This window comes from Numenius arquata, chromosome 2 (genome assembly GCF_964106895.1).
Source record: "Numenius arquata chromosome 2, bNumArq3.hap1.1, whole genome shotgun sequence".
NCBI classification, from domain to species: domain Eukaryota; kingdom Metazoa; phylum Chordata; class Aves; order Charadriiformes; family Scolopacidae; genus Numenius; species Numenius arquata.
The window spans coordinates 130,205,543-130,223,205 of NC_133577.1; the positions used below are offsets into that span (position 1 = coordinate 130,205,543).

Here is a 17,663-nt window from a genome sequence, read left to right on the forward strand (position 1 = left end):
TTCTGTAGATCCGTTCTTGCTCTTTGTGCCCAACGTGCCAGAAAATGTCTTACCCGGCTCCTCGTTGCAATCTGCATCGTTCAGGGAAGTGCTGGGCAAGTGTCCCTCGGGCTGGGAGAGATGGAGATGATAATAGAAAACATTTGATCAGCATAAACTATGCATATGGTCTTGCTTCAAGTGCACAATGTACTTATGGATATTTTTCCCCCCATAATTATATTTAAAAGTAGCCTTTTCCAGGACTGAGGAACTACCAGAGAATTTAAAACTTATGTGTATTCATAACGAAAGCTGTTTCTGCCTTTAGTCATTTAAGCTCTTTGGCTTTTTATTGATGAAACAAAGTGGCCGTGCATATTAATGCCTGTCACTCTGAAGCACTGACTCATTCAGCCCATCTCAGCAAAGATGCCAAAATTTTGAGTCTTTTCTGCACTCGCTTCCCAAAGGAGATGTTACTTTGTGCTGCAGAATCTTTATAAGGAAATTAAAGCTGTTCCTGCCGCACTTAAAATAAACAAAACCTTCGGTAATGTTCACCTGAGGATTGTAGATACGGCAGTTCACCAGTAACGTTTTCCCTTCATGCCAGTTCAGAGAAATAAATTCACTTTTAAATTATATTTCTCTGCTTGAACCTTCTGTACTCTGAAGAGTATTTATGAAGGTTCTCGCGTTGCCAGCCTCTTCCTGGAACAATAAAACGTTCTCACCCAGTACGGAGCAAACCCGAGAGCACCTTTTCCTGAAAAATTCCTGAGAATGCTTTTTAGAAATCTGACAGCAGGTGAGCTGAGGTGGTGACAGTTGATATTGTTATTGATGGATTATGTAAATTTTATGCTGAGCAGGTAATACACTTCAGTGACCTGTGCTTCTCAGCTCTAAGAGAAGCTGTGGCTGCTCCATCCCTGGTGGGGTTCAAGGCCAGGTTGGACAGGGCTTTGAGCAACCTGGTCTGGTGGGAGGTGTCCCTGCCCATGGCAGGGGATTGGAACTGGATGGTCTTTAAGGTCCCTTCCAACCCAAACCAGCCTATGATTTTGTCAGCTGAACATGAGCCAGCAGTGTGCCCAAGTGGCCAAGAAGGTCAACAGCATCCTGGCCTGTATCAGGAACAGCATGGTGAGTAGGATTCGAGAGGTGATCATCCCCCTGTACTGGGCACTGGTGAGGCCCCACCTTGAGTGCTGTGTCCAGTTTTAGGTTCCTTACCACAAAAAAGACATTGAGGTGCTGGAGCGTGTCCAGAGAAGGGCAACAGAGCTGGTGAGGGGTCTGGAGCACAAGTCTTGTGAGGAGCGGCTGAGGGAGCTGGGGGCGTTCAGCCTGGAGAAAAGGAGGCTGAGGGGAGACCTTCTCGCTCTCTACAACTCCCTGAAAGGAGGGTCGGTCTCTTCTCCCAAGGAACAGGTGATAAGACAAGAGGAAATGGCTGCAAGTTGCGCCAGGGGAGGTTTAGGATGGATATTAGGAAAAATTTCTATGCCAAAAGGTTAGTCAAGCCTTGGAAGAGGCTGCCCAGGGCAGTGGTGGAGTCACCATCCCTGGAGGTATTTAAAAGCCAGGCAGACGTGGTGCCTCAGTGTGGTTTAGTGATGGTTTTTGTCAGTGTTAGGTTGATGGTTGGTCTTGATGGTCTGAAAGGTTCAGTCCAACCAAAACTGTTCTGTGATTCTAAGAGAAAAATGTAGGTTTTCAGTCCTAAGCTCAAGTCTAGTTACTGCTGCTGGCTCCGTTTCTTCAAGAACTCAAGTACTTCTATGGAGGTGGAAACATGGAGACCTGTGACCTTGGTCCTGCAAAATACCTGCAGGAGCCAGAGATTTAACATCCAATTTTACAGGTGGCTCTAAAAATGCCATTGTGGCATTCTCTGTTTGTTGTCACAGTTGCTTCCACTTCAAACATGCTCAGCAAATACATAAAAGATATATTTCTTTTTCCTATTAACCTCACCTGAGGATCTGACACCAGCTGGGGGAATGTTCTCTGCCATTTGTACTGAAAATGAAATGATCCCCTCGCTGAACCAGAGTTTTCCTGTTGTGGCTGGTTTGCATTTGCACAAACTCAATTGAGGACTTGTCTCAGAAGGTGGTGGGAACCCAGCGGTCAGTCGGATTCTCTCCTGCTATCGGTGCAGTGCTGCGAAAAAAAGCAGTTTGTTCTTATCTCGGGGTGAATTTTTGCCCTTAGGATGTCTAAGAGGAAGTCTGTTCCTGAGGTTTAAGAAGGGTTTGCAACTCCACAATAAACATGAAAGCCCGTGAGGTAACTCTTTGTGTGCCTGTGTTTGCAGGACCGTGATTTCTCTCACTGATCCTCACCGATGGTTCCTGCTCTGACTTGATGCTGAGCACTGATGTGTGAAATCTTTGTGTGTGTTTGGGGAAGGGAAAATTGAGGGGGAAGGGAAAATCGAGAGGTCTCTGAGGGGAGACTCATCACTCTCTACAGCTACTTGAAAGGACACTGTAGAGAGGTTGGTGCTGGTCTCTTCTCACAGGTAATTAATGACAGAACGAGAGGGAATGGCTTCAAGCTCCAACAGGGTAGGTTTAGACTGAACATTAGGAAAGAACTTTTCACAGAAAGAGTGGTCGGGCATTGGAACAGGCTGCCCAGGGAGGGGGTTGAGTCACCATCCCTGGATGTGTTTAAGAGCCGTTTAGATGTGGTGTTGGGGGATATGGTGTAGGGGAGAACTTTGTAGAGTAGGGTAGATGGTTGGACTCGATGATGCCAAGGGTCTCTTCCAACCTAGACGATTCTATGATTCTATGATTTTTAGATCCTTGTGGTGAAAGCCAAAAGGGTAACGCTCAGTCACTTGTCCTCATAATTTCGTTTTACGTGGTCCCAGTGTAAGATATTTGACTACCGTTTATTTTTTATTTGGAGGCTCAGTTTTCATGCTTGCGTGTATTAGGAGGATTTTGAACATGGCTTTACTGAGTTGCTTTGTACAGTTGTCTCAGAATCAAATGTTGGTACAATGGATTTGAGAGAGTGGCCTTGTCAAATTAAAACACCCCTGTTTTTGAAAGACTAACATCTTCAAAACTATGGATGGAACCGTGTGAACAGCAGCTTTAGAAAGAGGAGATTTGCCTTGAGGCTTTGAGGTTATTGATCTCTGAGACCCATCTTCTTCTGGGCTTGGTAGTAAAACAGAGAAGAAAATGACCAAAATTTTAAATGACCCGTTTCTAAAGTAACTGCATTTGTTGCTCATTGTCTCCATGTGTGAGTCAGGACAAGGATTCAGCACCAGAAATTAGCAAGTGACGTTCCTTCAAATCTTAAATTATGCCTTTGGGGCACTATGAACTTGCATCCTTTTCTCTAGAAGGATTGAAGGCAGAAAGGGTATAATCAGAAAGGGCATAAATCATGGAAAATAGTACATTAAATTTTACTACTTGCCCATAAAAGCACACAGCTAATGAAATGTTCCGTAATGAGTAGCAGCAAATTTTGACCATTCATTGGAATGAAAAACAAGACCCAGGAGTCTTTTCTTGAGCTGCTTTGCTTAAATGAGTTATCAACATTGGCTTTTCTGGAGATCAGACTGGAGCTATTAAAATGCCTTTTGCAGCAGGTTTCTTCCTTGTGAAATGGCAGAACTACAAATGAGGGGATCATCAATTGGAACAGACGTTTTTATAGGGCATCGTCAAACCAGGGAGCCGTCAGGGAAGTTTCCACCTTTGTAACTATGGAGGTGATGAATCAATAATGCACAAGATTCAACTTTCTAGTGATTCAAAGTGCGGGTAGGTTTTCGACTGTTTAAACATGGAGTTGTATGTGTTCACATGCACCACTTCAGTGTTGAAAAATTGTTGACAATGGCTGCCTATTTCATTAGAGAATGTGGCAAAATTATCACTTCCTGAGGTTGTTGTCTTGGGAGGCTTTTGATAAACCATATTTAAAAGTTCTGTTTCAAAAGGAGTTCTTGGACATCATTTAGAGACATTCTTGTCTCCGACTTGGAGAGACATGAATTTGATGGATGGACCACTGGTTGGATAAGGAATTGGCTGGATGGCTGCACTCCAAGAGTTGTGGTCAACGGCTTGATGTCCAAGTGGTGACCAGTGATGAGTGGCGTTCTTCAGGGGTTGGTACTGGGACCAGTGCTGTTTAACATCTTTGTTGGCGACATGGACTGTGGGATTGAGTGCACCCTCAGCAAGTTTACCAACAACACCAAGCTGTGTGGAGGGGTTGATAAGCTGGAGGGAAGGGGTGCCATCCAGAGGGACCTGGACAGGCTGGAGAGGTGGGCCTGTGGCAACCTTATGAAGTTCAGCCAGGCCAAGTGCAAGGTCCTGCACCTGGGACGTGGCAATCCCAGCCACAAATCCAGGCTGGGCGGAGAATGGCTGGAGAGCAGCCCTGAGGAGAAGGACTTGGGGGTGTTGGTGGATGAGAAGCTCAACATGAGCCGGCAACATGTGCTGGCAGCCCAGAAAGCTCCGCGCATCCTGGGCTGCATCCCCAGCAGCGTGGCCAGCAGGGCGAGGGGAGGGGGGGATTCTGCCCCTCTGTTCCGCTCTGGGGAGACACCCCCCCCAGTGCTGACTCCAGCTCTGGGGCACAGCCTCAGCACAGGAGAGACATGGACCTGTTGGAGCGGGGCCAGAGGAGGCCAGGGAGATGCTGGGAGGGCTGGAGCCCCTCTGCTGTGAGGACAGGCTGAGAGAGTTGGGGGGGGTTCAGCCTGGAGAAGAGAAGACTTAAGGGGGATCTTAACAGTATGGATAAATACTTGAAAGGAGGGTGCCAAGAGGACAGAACCAGGTTCTGTTCAATGGTGCCCAGTGACAGGACCAGAGGCGATGGGCACAAACTCAAACACAGGAGGTTCCCTCTGAACATCAGGAAATGCTTTCTTACTGTGAGGGTGACCAAGTGCTGGCACAGGTTGCCCAGGGAGGTTGTGGCATCTCTGTCCTTGGACATGCTCAAAAGCCATCTGGACGTGATCCTGGGCAACTGGCTCTGGGTGGCCCTGCTTGAGCAGGGAGATTGGAGTTGATGACTTCCAGAAGTCCCTGCCAACCTCAGCCGTTTGATTCTGTGGTTTGATGTCATCTTTGAATGACATCATGATGGAATTAATGATGAAAACCACTTGAAATCATGTGATACTGAAATTTAGGTTTCCAAAGAGGTCAGTTTAGCTAAAAATTTCAAGTTGACACATTTGAAGTTATGTGTCAAACTGGTCCGGAAGAGCCTCAACCAGGTTTCGTGTAATCTAGGGTTTCTGTTGGTTTGCGTGGTTGGTACACGAATTTGTTGCTGAGATTGAAGAACAAAGCACTATGTTGAAGCTGCTTTTTTAGCATAAAACTGCAAATTGAAGTTTAAAAGTTTCATTACGGTGGAGAAGAGTTACTTTAGTAATTTAGATTTTAAAATATTCATTCGCTGACATCACATTTCACTTGTTACAGTCTCAAGGAGGGTGGAGAAATTCATTTCTTCGTGTTACTGAAGAAATCCTATGGAGTTCTTCTTGGTGTCTTCTTACCTGTATTAGTGTTGAATATAGTGAAGCTGTTTTCAATTAAAATAGGAATTTTTCCCCCATCTCTTCTCTTTGATGAATCACAAAGGAGAAGATGTTAATGAAATCAAATCTGAATAGCAGACCCACAATTTACCATAACTTCATAGAATCCTAGAATGGTTTGGGTTGGAAGGGACCTTAGAGATCATTGAGTTCCAACCCCCCTGCCATGGGCAGGGACACCTCCCACCAGACCAGGTTGCTCCAAGCCCCGTCCAACCTGGCCTTGAACACCTTCAGGGATGGGGCATCCACAGCTTCTCTGGGCAACCTGGGCCAGGGTCTCCCTCACAGGAAAGAATTTCTTCCTGAGATCTCATCTCAATTTCCCCTCTTTCAGTTTAAAACCATTACCTCCCGTCCTATGGCTCCCCTCCCTGATCAAGAGTCCCTCTCCATCTCTCCATTTTATTTGTAAAAATATTTTCAAAATCCATAGGATAACTTAATTTCTTTGGCTTCTCTACACAAAGCAAGTGCTTATGGTGTGAACCTTTAAAGGGACACATGTATTCCAGAAGCATTTCAGGTAGAACCTGGTGAACGTGGAGAGCTGGGAATAGGTTCTGACAGTCATATCCTTTTGTCTTGAGTCAAATGAATAACTAAGTCATTCATATTCTCACTTTAAGAGTAAATAGAGATGAAGGCTTCGCTTCTGAGAACTGATCTGTAGGGACATCTTCCTTCACCCGTGGAGCTCCTCTGCCCGCAGAGAGGAGCACGTGGGGTTGCGATTTGAAAGGTGAAGTTCTTTACAAACGCCTGGCTGCTTTGATGCCTTTTTCGAAGAGGTGGGGGCCGGAGGAGGGGGGCTGATTCCTGGCCCAAAGCTTTGTGGTCAAATAACCCCTTGATGACATTAAATGGCAGAAGAGGATGTTTGAAGTTGGGAAGACGCGGGTAAAGAAGAACATCTTCAGTTGCCCGGGGTTGGAATCTTGTCAGATCTCACAGATAAATGGGCCCCCAAAGCTACCCAGGATTCCTGTTTAATAGGCAGAACGTGCAGGAAACGAGGTCCCTACTGTTTTATCAAAAGACCAGATCTAACAAAACTTATATTACCGGTGCCTTGCTACTGGATATTGAACTATTCCCTTTGCTGTTGTTTGTAAGAGATGTAAATCAACGTCCAGGCTATTTGAGGGCGTTCAAAATGGGTTTGCTCTTTAGAAAATGGAAGAGCGTTCATCTTGGGGTTGCCGGCGGAGTTCTCGGCGAGATGGCTGCCTTTCGGCCTCTTGAATGCTGTTCTTGCATTTGGCCACGGCAGCATTTCCTCCCTCTCGGGTTGTCGTTGTGTGATAACGTCCCGGTTTGAAGTAAAACCGAACCAATTTTCTGTTCTGTAACTTTCCATCCTAGCTCGGCCTCCTCTAACTCGCTGAAATTAATGGTGTATTGGGGAGAAAACTGCTCGTTCCCAGAATGATCAGCCCAATGTTTGTGCTCCGTGCCAAGGGATGGTGTGCAGGGAGGCCCTTGCTTATCCTTATTGCTGTAACAACCAAGGGCAGCCAATTTCCTTATTTGCCCCCTTAGAGGGTCAGAAACGGAAAAAACGTAAAGGGGTCACATCGGTGGGGAGGAGCGGACAGGAGAGGTGACCCAAACCTGACCAACTGGGGTATTCCATCCCATCTGCCCCACGCTCAGTATAAAAGCTGAGGGATCAAAGGGTCAGCCCCTTCCTGCGATGGCCGACGTCCAGAGAGGACTCTGTCTGTTCATCTGCCTTTGATCCCGATCCGTGTGTTCCTGACTCCAGAGCTGGAATCCAGTTCCCATCCGTCGCTGAGTCCAGTCTGGGACTTCCCCAGCGCCTGCCGGTGACGTGACTGTCATCCTGGGAGCTTGACGCGGTTTTGTATATATTGTATCTATTTCATTATTTTCATCTTTATTTTTATTTTAATATTAATCCTTCATTAAAGTAGTTTAGTTCATTCTAAACTTCTGAATCTCCTTATCTCTTTCTCTCCTCTCTTTTGGGGGGGGAGCAGGGAGAGGGGAGGAAGGGCCATCTGTTGGTCTGGTTTTGGTAAATTCGGCTGAAACCACGACAGATTTTACGAACAAATTCCAGGCTGTTTACGAAGGGGCTGTGGCATAATGATGGGGACCTGTCCTCTCGAAGGCTGTGACATCTTTGCGTTGAACTCAGAGGAGCAAGATATTTGGTGGTTGGGTTTTTTTTGTTTGTTTGTTTGTGTTTTTTTAAAAAAAACCAATAAGTTAAAACCTTTCTTCATCTGTTTTTCCAGTGTTGTCTTTTTCCGCAGATCTCATTCCAAAGAGCTTGTTTTGTGTTTGTGCCTGGCGTGCTATGGAGGTGGTTTTTTTGGGAGTGACAAGTAGATTAACGAAGCGGGTAGAGCATGGACGCGACCCACAAACTGGTTGGCAGCCTCCTGGGGTGAAAGGGGTGTGATAGAGGAGAGCTTTGAGCAGAAATACTTGTGCATCTGGTTGTTAACTTCGAACTGGTATTACTGCTTAAGGATGTTTGAATTCTCTCTTCTAATTTATCTATTCAGCCTGGAGAAGAGAAGGCTCCGGGGTGACCTCACAGCAGCCTTCCAATATCTGAAGGGAGCCTACAGGAGAGCCGGAGAGGGACTCTTTGTCAGGAAGTGTAGTGACAGGACAAGGGGTAATGGTTTTAAATTGGAAGAGGGGAGATTTAGATTAGATATTAGGAAGAAATTCTTTCCTGTGAGGGTGGTGAAGCACTGGAACAGGTTGCCCAGGGAAGTTGTGGCTGCCCCATCCCTGGAAGTGTTTAAGGCCAGGCTGGATGGGGCTTTGAGCAACCTGCTCTAGTGGAGGTGTCCCTGCCCATGGCGGGGGGTTGGAACTTGATGATCTTTAAGGTCCCTTCCAACTCTAACCATTCTATGATTCTATTTTTGCTCTTGTTTCTTTTTTTTATTTTTTTTATTAACGCGTTCTGTGGTTTCTTGTGGTTTGGGAAAACCCATAATGATTTATTGTCATTTAAACAATTATTCTATCACCCGATGACCCCTCCTCACCCGGGAAAAGGAATCGGGGAAAACAAGGGTTTAAATGTAAACAGATTTAGTAGGATAAGACTAAATAATTAACAATAATACTAAAGAACCAGTAATAATCCTGATATTAATATAAAATACACAAGGACTATCCCCAGCCCATTCCATCAGCAGGATGCTGTGTGCTCCCAGCAGGGACAGCCAATGTGGGACACCGCAAGTGCTGTGGCTTCAGGAGGAAGAGAAGGGCTCAGGGATCCAGCATCGGGGCAAGGAGTTCTCTAGAACATCACCATCAAGGGGGAGAGAAACTACACAGCAAACTTTCTAATTTATATTGAACGTAATGTTCATGGTATGAAATAATCCTGGGTCAAATGCTTGGGTCTCGCTCCTCATCTCTGCACCTGGCAAGGCTCGAAAACTCTGAGACCTTGAATCCTACACATTGTACCTGGCTATAAAGTAAATATTTTCACGAATTCAGTCACTAGAGTCTTCTAAAAGTGCGGTTTTCCCCAGCATTAGAAGAGAAGTTAGTCCTGTGTCTCTCAAACCAGGACAGGTTTCTAGTTGCTTGCCCCAGAACTTGCCCAAATACAATTGAAATAAATGTGTGTTCGAGACGAAAAAAGCACTATTTGATCTTGCTGATGTTGGTTACCTGAAACCTGATGTCATTCTCTGTTGTCATGTGTGATGACCTCACAGGACCTATTCTCACCTCCCTCTTACCTGGCAGCGTTGCTGCTGCTCCAGGTTGAAATGCGAGAGTGGAAGAACAGTGAGTTTGGTTTGAGCTGGAGGTCACAGAATCATAGAATGGTTTGGGTTGGAAGGGACCTTAAAGACCATCTAGTTCCACCCACATGCCGTGGGCAGGGACACCTCCCACCAGACCAGGTTGCTCAAAGCCCCGTCCAACCCGGCCTTGAACACCTTCAGGGATGGGGCATCCACAGCTTCTCTGGGCAACCTGTTCCAGTGTCTCACCACCCTCACAGCAAAGAATTTCTTCCCAAGATCTCATCTGAATCTCCCCTCTGTCAGTGTCAAAGCCTTCCCCCTCGTCCTGTGGCTCCCCTTCCTGACCAAGAGTCCCTCCCCAGCTTTCCTGGAGCCTCTTTAGGGACTGGAAGGGTCTCTAAGGTCTCCCCGGAGCCTTCTCTTCTCCAGGCTGAACCCCCCCAGCTCTCTCAGCCTGTCCTTACAGCAGAGGGGCTCCAGCCCTCCCAGCATCTCTGTGGCCTCCTCTGGACCTGCCCCAACAGGTGCCGTGTTTGGGATGACACCAATGGAAAGAAACAGTCTCTGCCAGGGAGGCTGGTGTGAGCTGATGCTGAAATATTTGTTACCTGTTTATCGTGGTGCTGTTTAGGAAGTGGTACCGTACGGGATCTCTGGGATGTTGTTTTCCTGATCTTGTGCTGACTTGCGCCATGCTGACGCTCCTCTGCTCAGAGTGTCATAGCTTTAGACAGCTACAGGGCTGCGTGCTACTCGTGAGGTGCCATTTTTCATTTCTGCCACGTCATTTAAATCCTTCTGGTGGATATTTTGACATTTATTCGGGTTCTTGGATAAATTTTGATTTAAGTAAAAAAAAGTCCGTTGAGCGGTAAAAGCCATGGGAGTCATCTGTCATCCACCAGCCCTTACCAGAGTTCAGTCCCAGTAAGATGAAGCAGCCGTTTTAATTTCTACGCGGTACGGATATGGTTTGGTGGATGGCAGATCTTCAGCCGTATCCTTTGGTGCCGTTTGTCCCCGTGCTGCCACCCTGGCTGTCACCAAGCCTGGCTGTCGACTTTCCAAGATGCTGTAGTTGATTTTGCCTTGAAGACACTCATTCACCTAAGTGTTTGAATATATTTATTAAACGTTTCAGCCGGTCTTTAACAGAGACATCCTTTTGTTGTTGCTGGGTGTTAACTGTAAATTCTGTAAATTCATCTGTAAATGTTGATTAATGAACATACTTAAAACAAGCATAGTGCCTCGTGCCTTTCTCTTCCTTGTCGCTTAGCAACAGGATTTCTCCCTGTGCCATCCCTGTTACTTCAGGAGCTCTGTATGCACAGCATCCTCTCTAATTCTTCTCCCTTTTCCTTTCTAGAAGCCTCGCGAAAAGATTTGAGTAACTTCATCAACCCCTTGAGAGACGTAATAGAGCAAAATAGGATAATATCGAACAATCCTGCACTTTGTCAGTGTAAACTTTGCCGAATTCCTCAGAAATCTTTTAAGCTTGCTAATATTTATAATGAAAATTCCTCTCTTGTGAAGAGTATAGTGAAGAAAAACAGCTGGGTTAGAAATTTAGGGCTTTTATCTCCTTGAAACGCGTGTGGGGGATTTGTTGTGCTATAATACCTTCTCGTTTATGGATAATCTTAATTGCACTCCGATTCCTAACCAATATGTAACTTATACCATGGTCTCTCTTTCTAAGTAAATCAAATGTGCAGAGTGTTGTCTTTATGTATAGGGAACCCCCCAAGCAAACATAAATACCCACATAAATATCCCCCCAAAATCTGAGTGTTGCTGGTTTCCTGGTTTATTCCTTGGTTGCTCAAAGTGGTGGAAGTTCTCTGAAGGCAAAGGAGTTTTATATGCTGTTTCTGCACGGTATTAAGCGTTGGTTTTAATACTTAAATCTTGAATGAAGCCTTTTGCGATCTATTCTAGTGCGAGAAACAAGCCTTTTGGAAATTAAAGAAGATATGGAACTGGATCCAGAGGAGAACAGCGCTGTCTTCATGGGCATACTCATCAAAGGGTTGGCCAAGCTGAAGAAAATCCCTGAAACGGTGAAAGCCATCCAGGTTCGCTTAGAACAGGAACTCAAACAGATCGTGAAGCGATCCACAACCCAGGTGGCGGACAATGGTTACCAGAGAGGGGAGAACCTGTCTCAGGAAAATCAGCCCAGGTAAGGATATTTCAACCACTGAACCTTGATTGCTACCAAAAAAAAGTCTGGAGAAGGGTGTCGTATCTGTTAATTTCAATTTGAAGGAATCTCAATAACATTTTTGCAGCAGCAGAGGTCTGAAATGATAACATTTTTTGGAAAAACCTGTGTCACGCTGATGTGCCTTCAGCACCCAAAAGGCTTGGGAATTTAAGAAACGTGTTCAGAAAGGGGAGGCATTTTTGCTTCTCAGCTAAAGATGTGGGAAAGGGAGATGTTTCCTTCTGCGCTTGGCCCTAGAAGAGAATGTTTTGGCTAAACACGTGTTTGAAATGCTGTTTTGAGGGTGGAATCATAGAATCATAGAATGGTTTAGGTTGGAAGGGACCTTAAAGATCATCCAGTTCCAACCCCCCCTGCCATGGGCAGGGACACCTCCCACCAGACCAGCTTGCTCCAAGCCCCATCCAGCCTGGCCTTGAACCCCTCCAGGGATGGGGCATCCACAGCTTCTCTGGGCAACCTGGGCCACTCTCTCACCACCCTCACAGGAAAAAATTTCTTCCTGAGATCTCATCTGAATCTCCCCTCTTTCAATTTAAAACCCTTCCCCCTCGTCTTATGGTTCCCCTCCCTGACCAAGAGTCCCTCCTCATCTCTCCTGTAGGCCCCCTTTAGGGACTGGAAGGCTGCTGGAAACACAGTAGAAGCCTGCATTATTTAATTAGTAAGGGGTGCATAATGTTAAGCACTCGGTTTTTATTTTATTTTATTTTAACCTAACCTTTCCTCTTAAGCGTATTTACACCAGATTGGATTGTAATGCTGTCTCAGATTGCTGGTGTGTATGGTGTAACGAAAACTTGGTGCCAAAACAAATACCGTCTTCTTGTGTTGCACTGACTCATGGCTTTCCACTGAAGAGATTTGTAAGTTCCTCTGTAATATGACTTGAAAAGAGAAGTTTCAGCTCAGTTATTTATTTGTAGCAGAGTCCAATTAAGCTGATGCAGGTGCAAATCTTTGAAATCATAGATGGAACTAATTATATCAGTAAATAGATGGCCACGTTTCTAATTGGTTTGCGGCCCCATTTGCATTAATAGCAAGGTGTGGAAGCCAACCGAGAACTATGTGTCTGCTGTTCTTCAGGATTCACTAGAGCTGTTCTTTGGAAAATAGGACTCCGTAAGGACCGGCTATCACTTCTAGCTGAAATAGTAATTTGTGATACTGCGCATTGTAACGATCACTGTCCAAAGGGAATTAATGGCAGAAAAGAAAAATGAAAACAAAAACGTGCGTCTTCATTATATGTAATATTTGTAGCGGAAAAATCACTCCCAAGAAAAACTTTAACTTGATAAAGACTTCTTTGTTTAATTCCTATCATTATCATTGCTGTGGAAACAATTATATTTTGAAGAATTCATAGAATTACAGTACTGGTAATTTGGTGAAATTACAACAAGCTTTTTGGGTGGGTCAGAAGGCAGAATTTCAGTTTCTGATGCCGAGATGGAGCATAACATACACTCGATGCTCGTTTTATGAATCGGTTTTGAGAGATTGTATGGCTACTGATTGTCAATTGAAATCGATAAATTGGTTCAGATCATATTCTAATGACATTAACCTGCCCAGAGGTTTGGGTAAGGTACAAAGAAGTTTAATGGAGTTTGGCATGTGTTTAATAGCAGTTTGTGAGCCTTTAAGATGTTATATTCTAGAGCTACGGAATGTGTCATGAATTCTTGTTGAATAAGGAGATAATTAGAACTGATTCTAAACCTAAATCACGTGGGAAGTTTACATCAAGCAGGTGAATTCATTTACACTGAAAAGAATAAATTATAGTATGGAAGGTATACCGCCCCTTAAATTAGCTACAGTTTTAAATCAAAACTAAGCGACTTCCCTGCTGTCAAGAAAAAAAATAAATCTGAACAGCGAGGTCCTCCTATTTGAAGAGAGCTCCGTACGACCCCAAATTTGAGCATGATGCAGCGCCTGAAACTGCTTAACTATTCGTTAGGCTGTCAGCCCCGGTGCTGGCTTGACCTCAGGATTCGGCAAGTAAAATGTTTTTCAGTTCACCTTAAAACCGGTCACACTTGGATGCCTCTTCGTCTCCATCACTGAGCTCGGTGTCTCTGTTCAGCATCGTCGCTGTGTGGTGGCTCTCAACGGTCGGCTCTTATTTTTTTTTTTTTTTCCATATGAAAAGGGTGGCGTTTCCCTGCGCTTGAGGATGGAGCTGATAATCTGCTTGTGGAGGGTGTGGTGTAATTCTTTTTGGGACCTTATATAAAAATTATGTTGAGCCCTTTCATTGTACAAAAGAGAAATAACTTTTAGAGCCTGGCCAGAAAAGTTGTACATCTGATAACGCTTGCTGAGTCTGAAGCGATCAGACACTGACCTTACATTTGTCTTATTTTTGATTTGATAATTTCATAATTTGATTGCCTTTTGCCTCCTTGCCTAGTGCGCATCCCTGGAGGTATTTAAAAGACGTGTAGATGTGGTGCTTTTAGTGGTGGTTTTAGCAGTGCTGGGTTAACGGTTGGACTTGATGATCTTAAAGGTCTTTTCCAACCAAAACGATTCTATGATTCTACAAGCTTTTCCATATTGACTTGTGCCACCGCTTTTTCCATTTGTACATAAAACCTTTATGAATTGCCCCCAAATTTTTAACATCGAGATTTCTCTTGTTGTTATGGCTCTAAAGCAACTGGTTCCCAGGGAGTAATGGTGTCTTTTATGCCTCTCCAGATGCTCTCCTCATAGATCTACAGGCAGTGGGCTCTCGGATCAGCTCTTCAGATCTTCATGAGGTCTGTTTTCTCATGTAGAAAACCCATAGCTTCTCTAAGCTTGCACCAGGCTTGTTAATAAGCATGTCCATGAGAGTGAGCAGTGATGACAATGGGGATAATGTGTGGCCCATTCGGTCATGGGTGTAGTGTCCTTTGATTTGAGCACTTGGTCTGTCTGAGTAGAGAGTTCATGTGAAATCGGAAGGGCTCATTCACTGAAGATGACATTAGCTTGGCTAAGGACCTTCAGATAATTCACAGAAAGAGTGGTCGGGCATTGGAACAGGCTGCCCAGGGAGGTGGTTGAGTCACCATCCCTGGATGTATTTAAGAGACGTTTAGATGCGGTGTTGGGGGATATGGTGTAGGGGAGAACTTTGTAGTGTAGGGTAGATGGCTGGACTCGATGATCCCAAGGGTCTCTTCCAACCTAGACGATTCTATGATTCTATGATAATGTTTTTTCACCAGTGGGGTCACGAAAAAACGGACTTACGTGGCCCTGTAATACAACTGATGTTTAGGTTTCCTAAAAATGCAACATGGATGCAGTCACGTAGGATAACGGACTTAGGAACATCTTTGGCTGTCAGATCCTTTGCTTTGAGTATAAACCTTCTTTACTAATGGGCGCTTACCCTCATGAAATGTGAATGATATGAAGATAGTAAACCCCCGTAAAGGGCAGCAATAGGTTCCTTGTTGTTCCCTGTCACTGGTGGAAGATAATTTTGAAAACTGTGCTTGAATCTCACCTAGTTACAGCTGACCTTGGCTTTAAGTGGCCTTTTTTCAAAGCCTGGGTAAGTTCTAAAATTTTTAGATATCTGTGTTTGGAACAAGTTTATGAAAAAGGGCTTAAACACAAAAATTGCTGTTGATTTATCCTTAATGAGAGGCTTGTTAGAGCACGCTTAGTGTCTGCGTGTTTAAAAATATATATCTTGGGTTGTGGAGGACAAGGTATTGCAGAAGAGGCCATGTTGCCTTAGCTTGGAGTACTGCTAGATCTTGATGGACCTGTGGGTCTCTTCTGAATTACAGAAGGTTGTTGAATTCGGAAGAAGAATAATCTGGACATATGCCTACTTGAGGGCCACATTTATGGGATGCATTGCCGTGGCTTTACATCTAGTTGAATTCTGGAATCATAGGATGTTTTGGGTTGGAAGGGACCTTAAAGATCATCGAGTCCAACCCCCCTGCCATGGGCAGGGACACCTCCCACTAGACCAGGTTGCTCAAAACCCCATCCAGCCTGGCCTTGAACCCCTCCAGGGATGGAGCAAGGGATGAAAATCGGTCCAGGCAGAGGAAGCGTATTGAGAATTTTGCTACTAAATCCTGTCGATCAGATTCAATGCACTTTTCCCTATTTGTCCATAACACGCTTCTGGCTTTTTTTTTTCCCCTCATCTCGAGCCTGTAAAATAAATACAGAAATTATATACGCGCTACCACTCTGACCAGACAGAGGACATTACTGCTGCTAAAATGCATGAATTGTCATTAGCGCCCTCAATCAGGTGCCAGCAGTCACTCTGCATCACTTCATTCTCTGTCGTTGCCCAGACAAGAGGAGACGCTTCCGGGTGCGTGTCACCGTCTCTCCACATATTTACCATATTTCTCCGGGAAAGGGTTATGAGATTGCTTTGACAAATTGCCTAAACCAGTCTCCTGTCATTCCCCGTACGTGTTGTGCGTAGGTCACCCAGTGCTGCAACCCCGTGCGCATAAAATCTAGGCCATATTATTTTATGCTGTTTTGTCTTGTTGGCTGCCTGACGCCGACTGTGTCTGTGTCTCTTCTGGGTCACCTTGTTTCAAAAATGACCTGACAGATTTAGAAGACTTTTAGAGAAAAGAAAAATTAAGATGAGTGGCGCTGATTAATTTGAAAAGAGGGAAATGTGGAAATAGGATGTGGTTGAGAATGGAAAACGTGATGGGGTGGTACTTAGCACCACCGAAGAAGGTGGATGGGGGAGATGTCACGTCTATGGGTCTGTAACATGAGAATGAGAAGATGTTGGACTTTAAAACCAAGTAATTCTGTTCGGTATAATACTGTTTTAGTAATGGCTCCGTAAACAAGTTGATAATGTGAGGTCAGGCTCACCTAGGGGTAATAAAACTGAATTTATCAGACTATCCAGTTAGTTCAGTTTTGCGAAATTGTACTTTCCTGGGGCACCAAGGAGGTGTACGGATAATTAAATTTTCATTAGTAATGGGGCGTTAGCAGAAGTTGGGCTTGCACTGACAAATTTTATCCGTGGCATATAATTAATTTGCTCCCATAACGTTATTTTTTTTGTGATTTCAACCAAGGCTTGTTTGTGTGTTCCTCCGAAATGACATTCCTCCTCTCTCCAAATCGTTCTACAGCTGGTTTTCCTCCTATTTTTGCCTGGCTCTTGGCTGACGATCCACTTGCCCTGGCTGCCCCTCTGTCTCTTGCTGTGAGAAGTTCTATATATGTCTTAGGGGCTGTGGAAGCACTAGTTTCCTCTCCCGTGTCCTAGTGTGCGTTGGAGAAAATACTCACTTAACAGCGATGGAGTGTGTTTTTCGGGCAGCCTCACCCGAACGTTGTCCTGGCCCCTTCACTGGTAACACTGGTGCTGGGCTGACAGGGGGTAGGGCAGGAGCACAGTTATTAAGCTTTATACAAAGCCTAAATGGAAGAGAATGGCTTTTCTTCCACTTCTTCTTTTTATCCCCTACCAGTATCTTAAGTTTGTAAAGACCTGTAAAAAAAGCAGTGTTTTCTCTCTTAGTACCCACAACACTTTTCTTCAGGCATTTATTCCTGTTCTTAAATAGGAAGAAAATTGATATACACACCAGTTTCTTTTGGATTGCTTAAATACGTGTCTTAGTTCTGTAGTCACTTAAGGTATGGCAATAATAACGTCCCTGTGTTTCTTATGAGTACCGTGAGATGTACGTATAGTACCATCTAGACATACATACACATAAAACATATAAAAGAAGCTGAGGGGAGACCTTCTCGCTCTCTACAACTCCCTGAAAGGAGGTTGTAGCAAGGTCAGGGTTGGTCTCTTCTCCCAAGTCACGGGCGATAGGACAAGAGGAAACAGCTTCAAGTTGCACCAGGGGAGGTTTAGATTGGATATTTGGAAAAATTTCTTTACAAAAAGGATTATCAAGCCTTGGAATGGGCTGCCCAGGGAAGTGGTGGAGTCACCATCCCTGGAGGTGTTTAAAAGCCGGGCAGACGTGGTGCTGAGGGACATGGGTTAGTGGTGGGTTTTGGCAGTGTTGGGTTGATGGTTGGACTTAATGAT

General features: G+C 44.8%; 1 protein-coding gene across 1 annotated transcript in view; it reads left to right on the forward strand.

Annotated features, from left to right (window-relative positions):
• The window catches only part of EXOC4 (exocyst complex component 4), a 487,556-nt gene that overhangs the window by 66,280 nt on the left and 403,613 nt on the right, over positions 1-17,663 (forward strand). Inside the window, exon 6 of the mRNA XM_074168558.1 lies at positions 11,302-11,545. Coding sequence (XP_074024659.1) covers positions 11,302-11,545 — 244 coding nt within the window. The remainder of the gene's footprint in view (positions 1-11,301; positions 11,546-17,663) is intronic.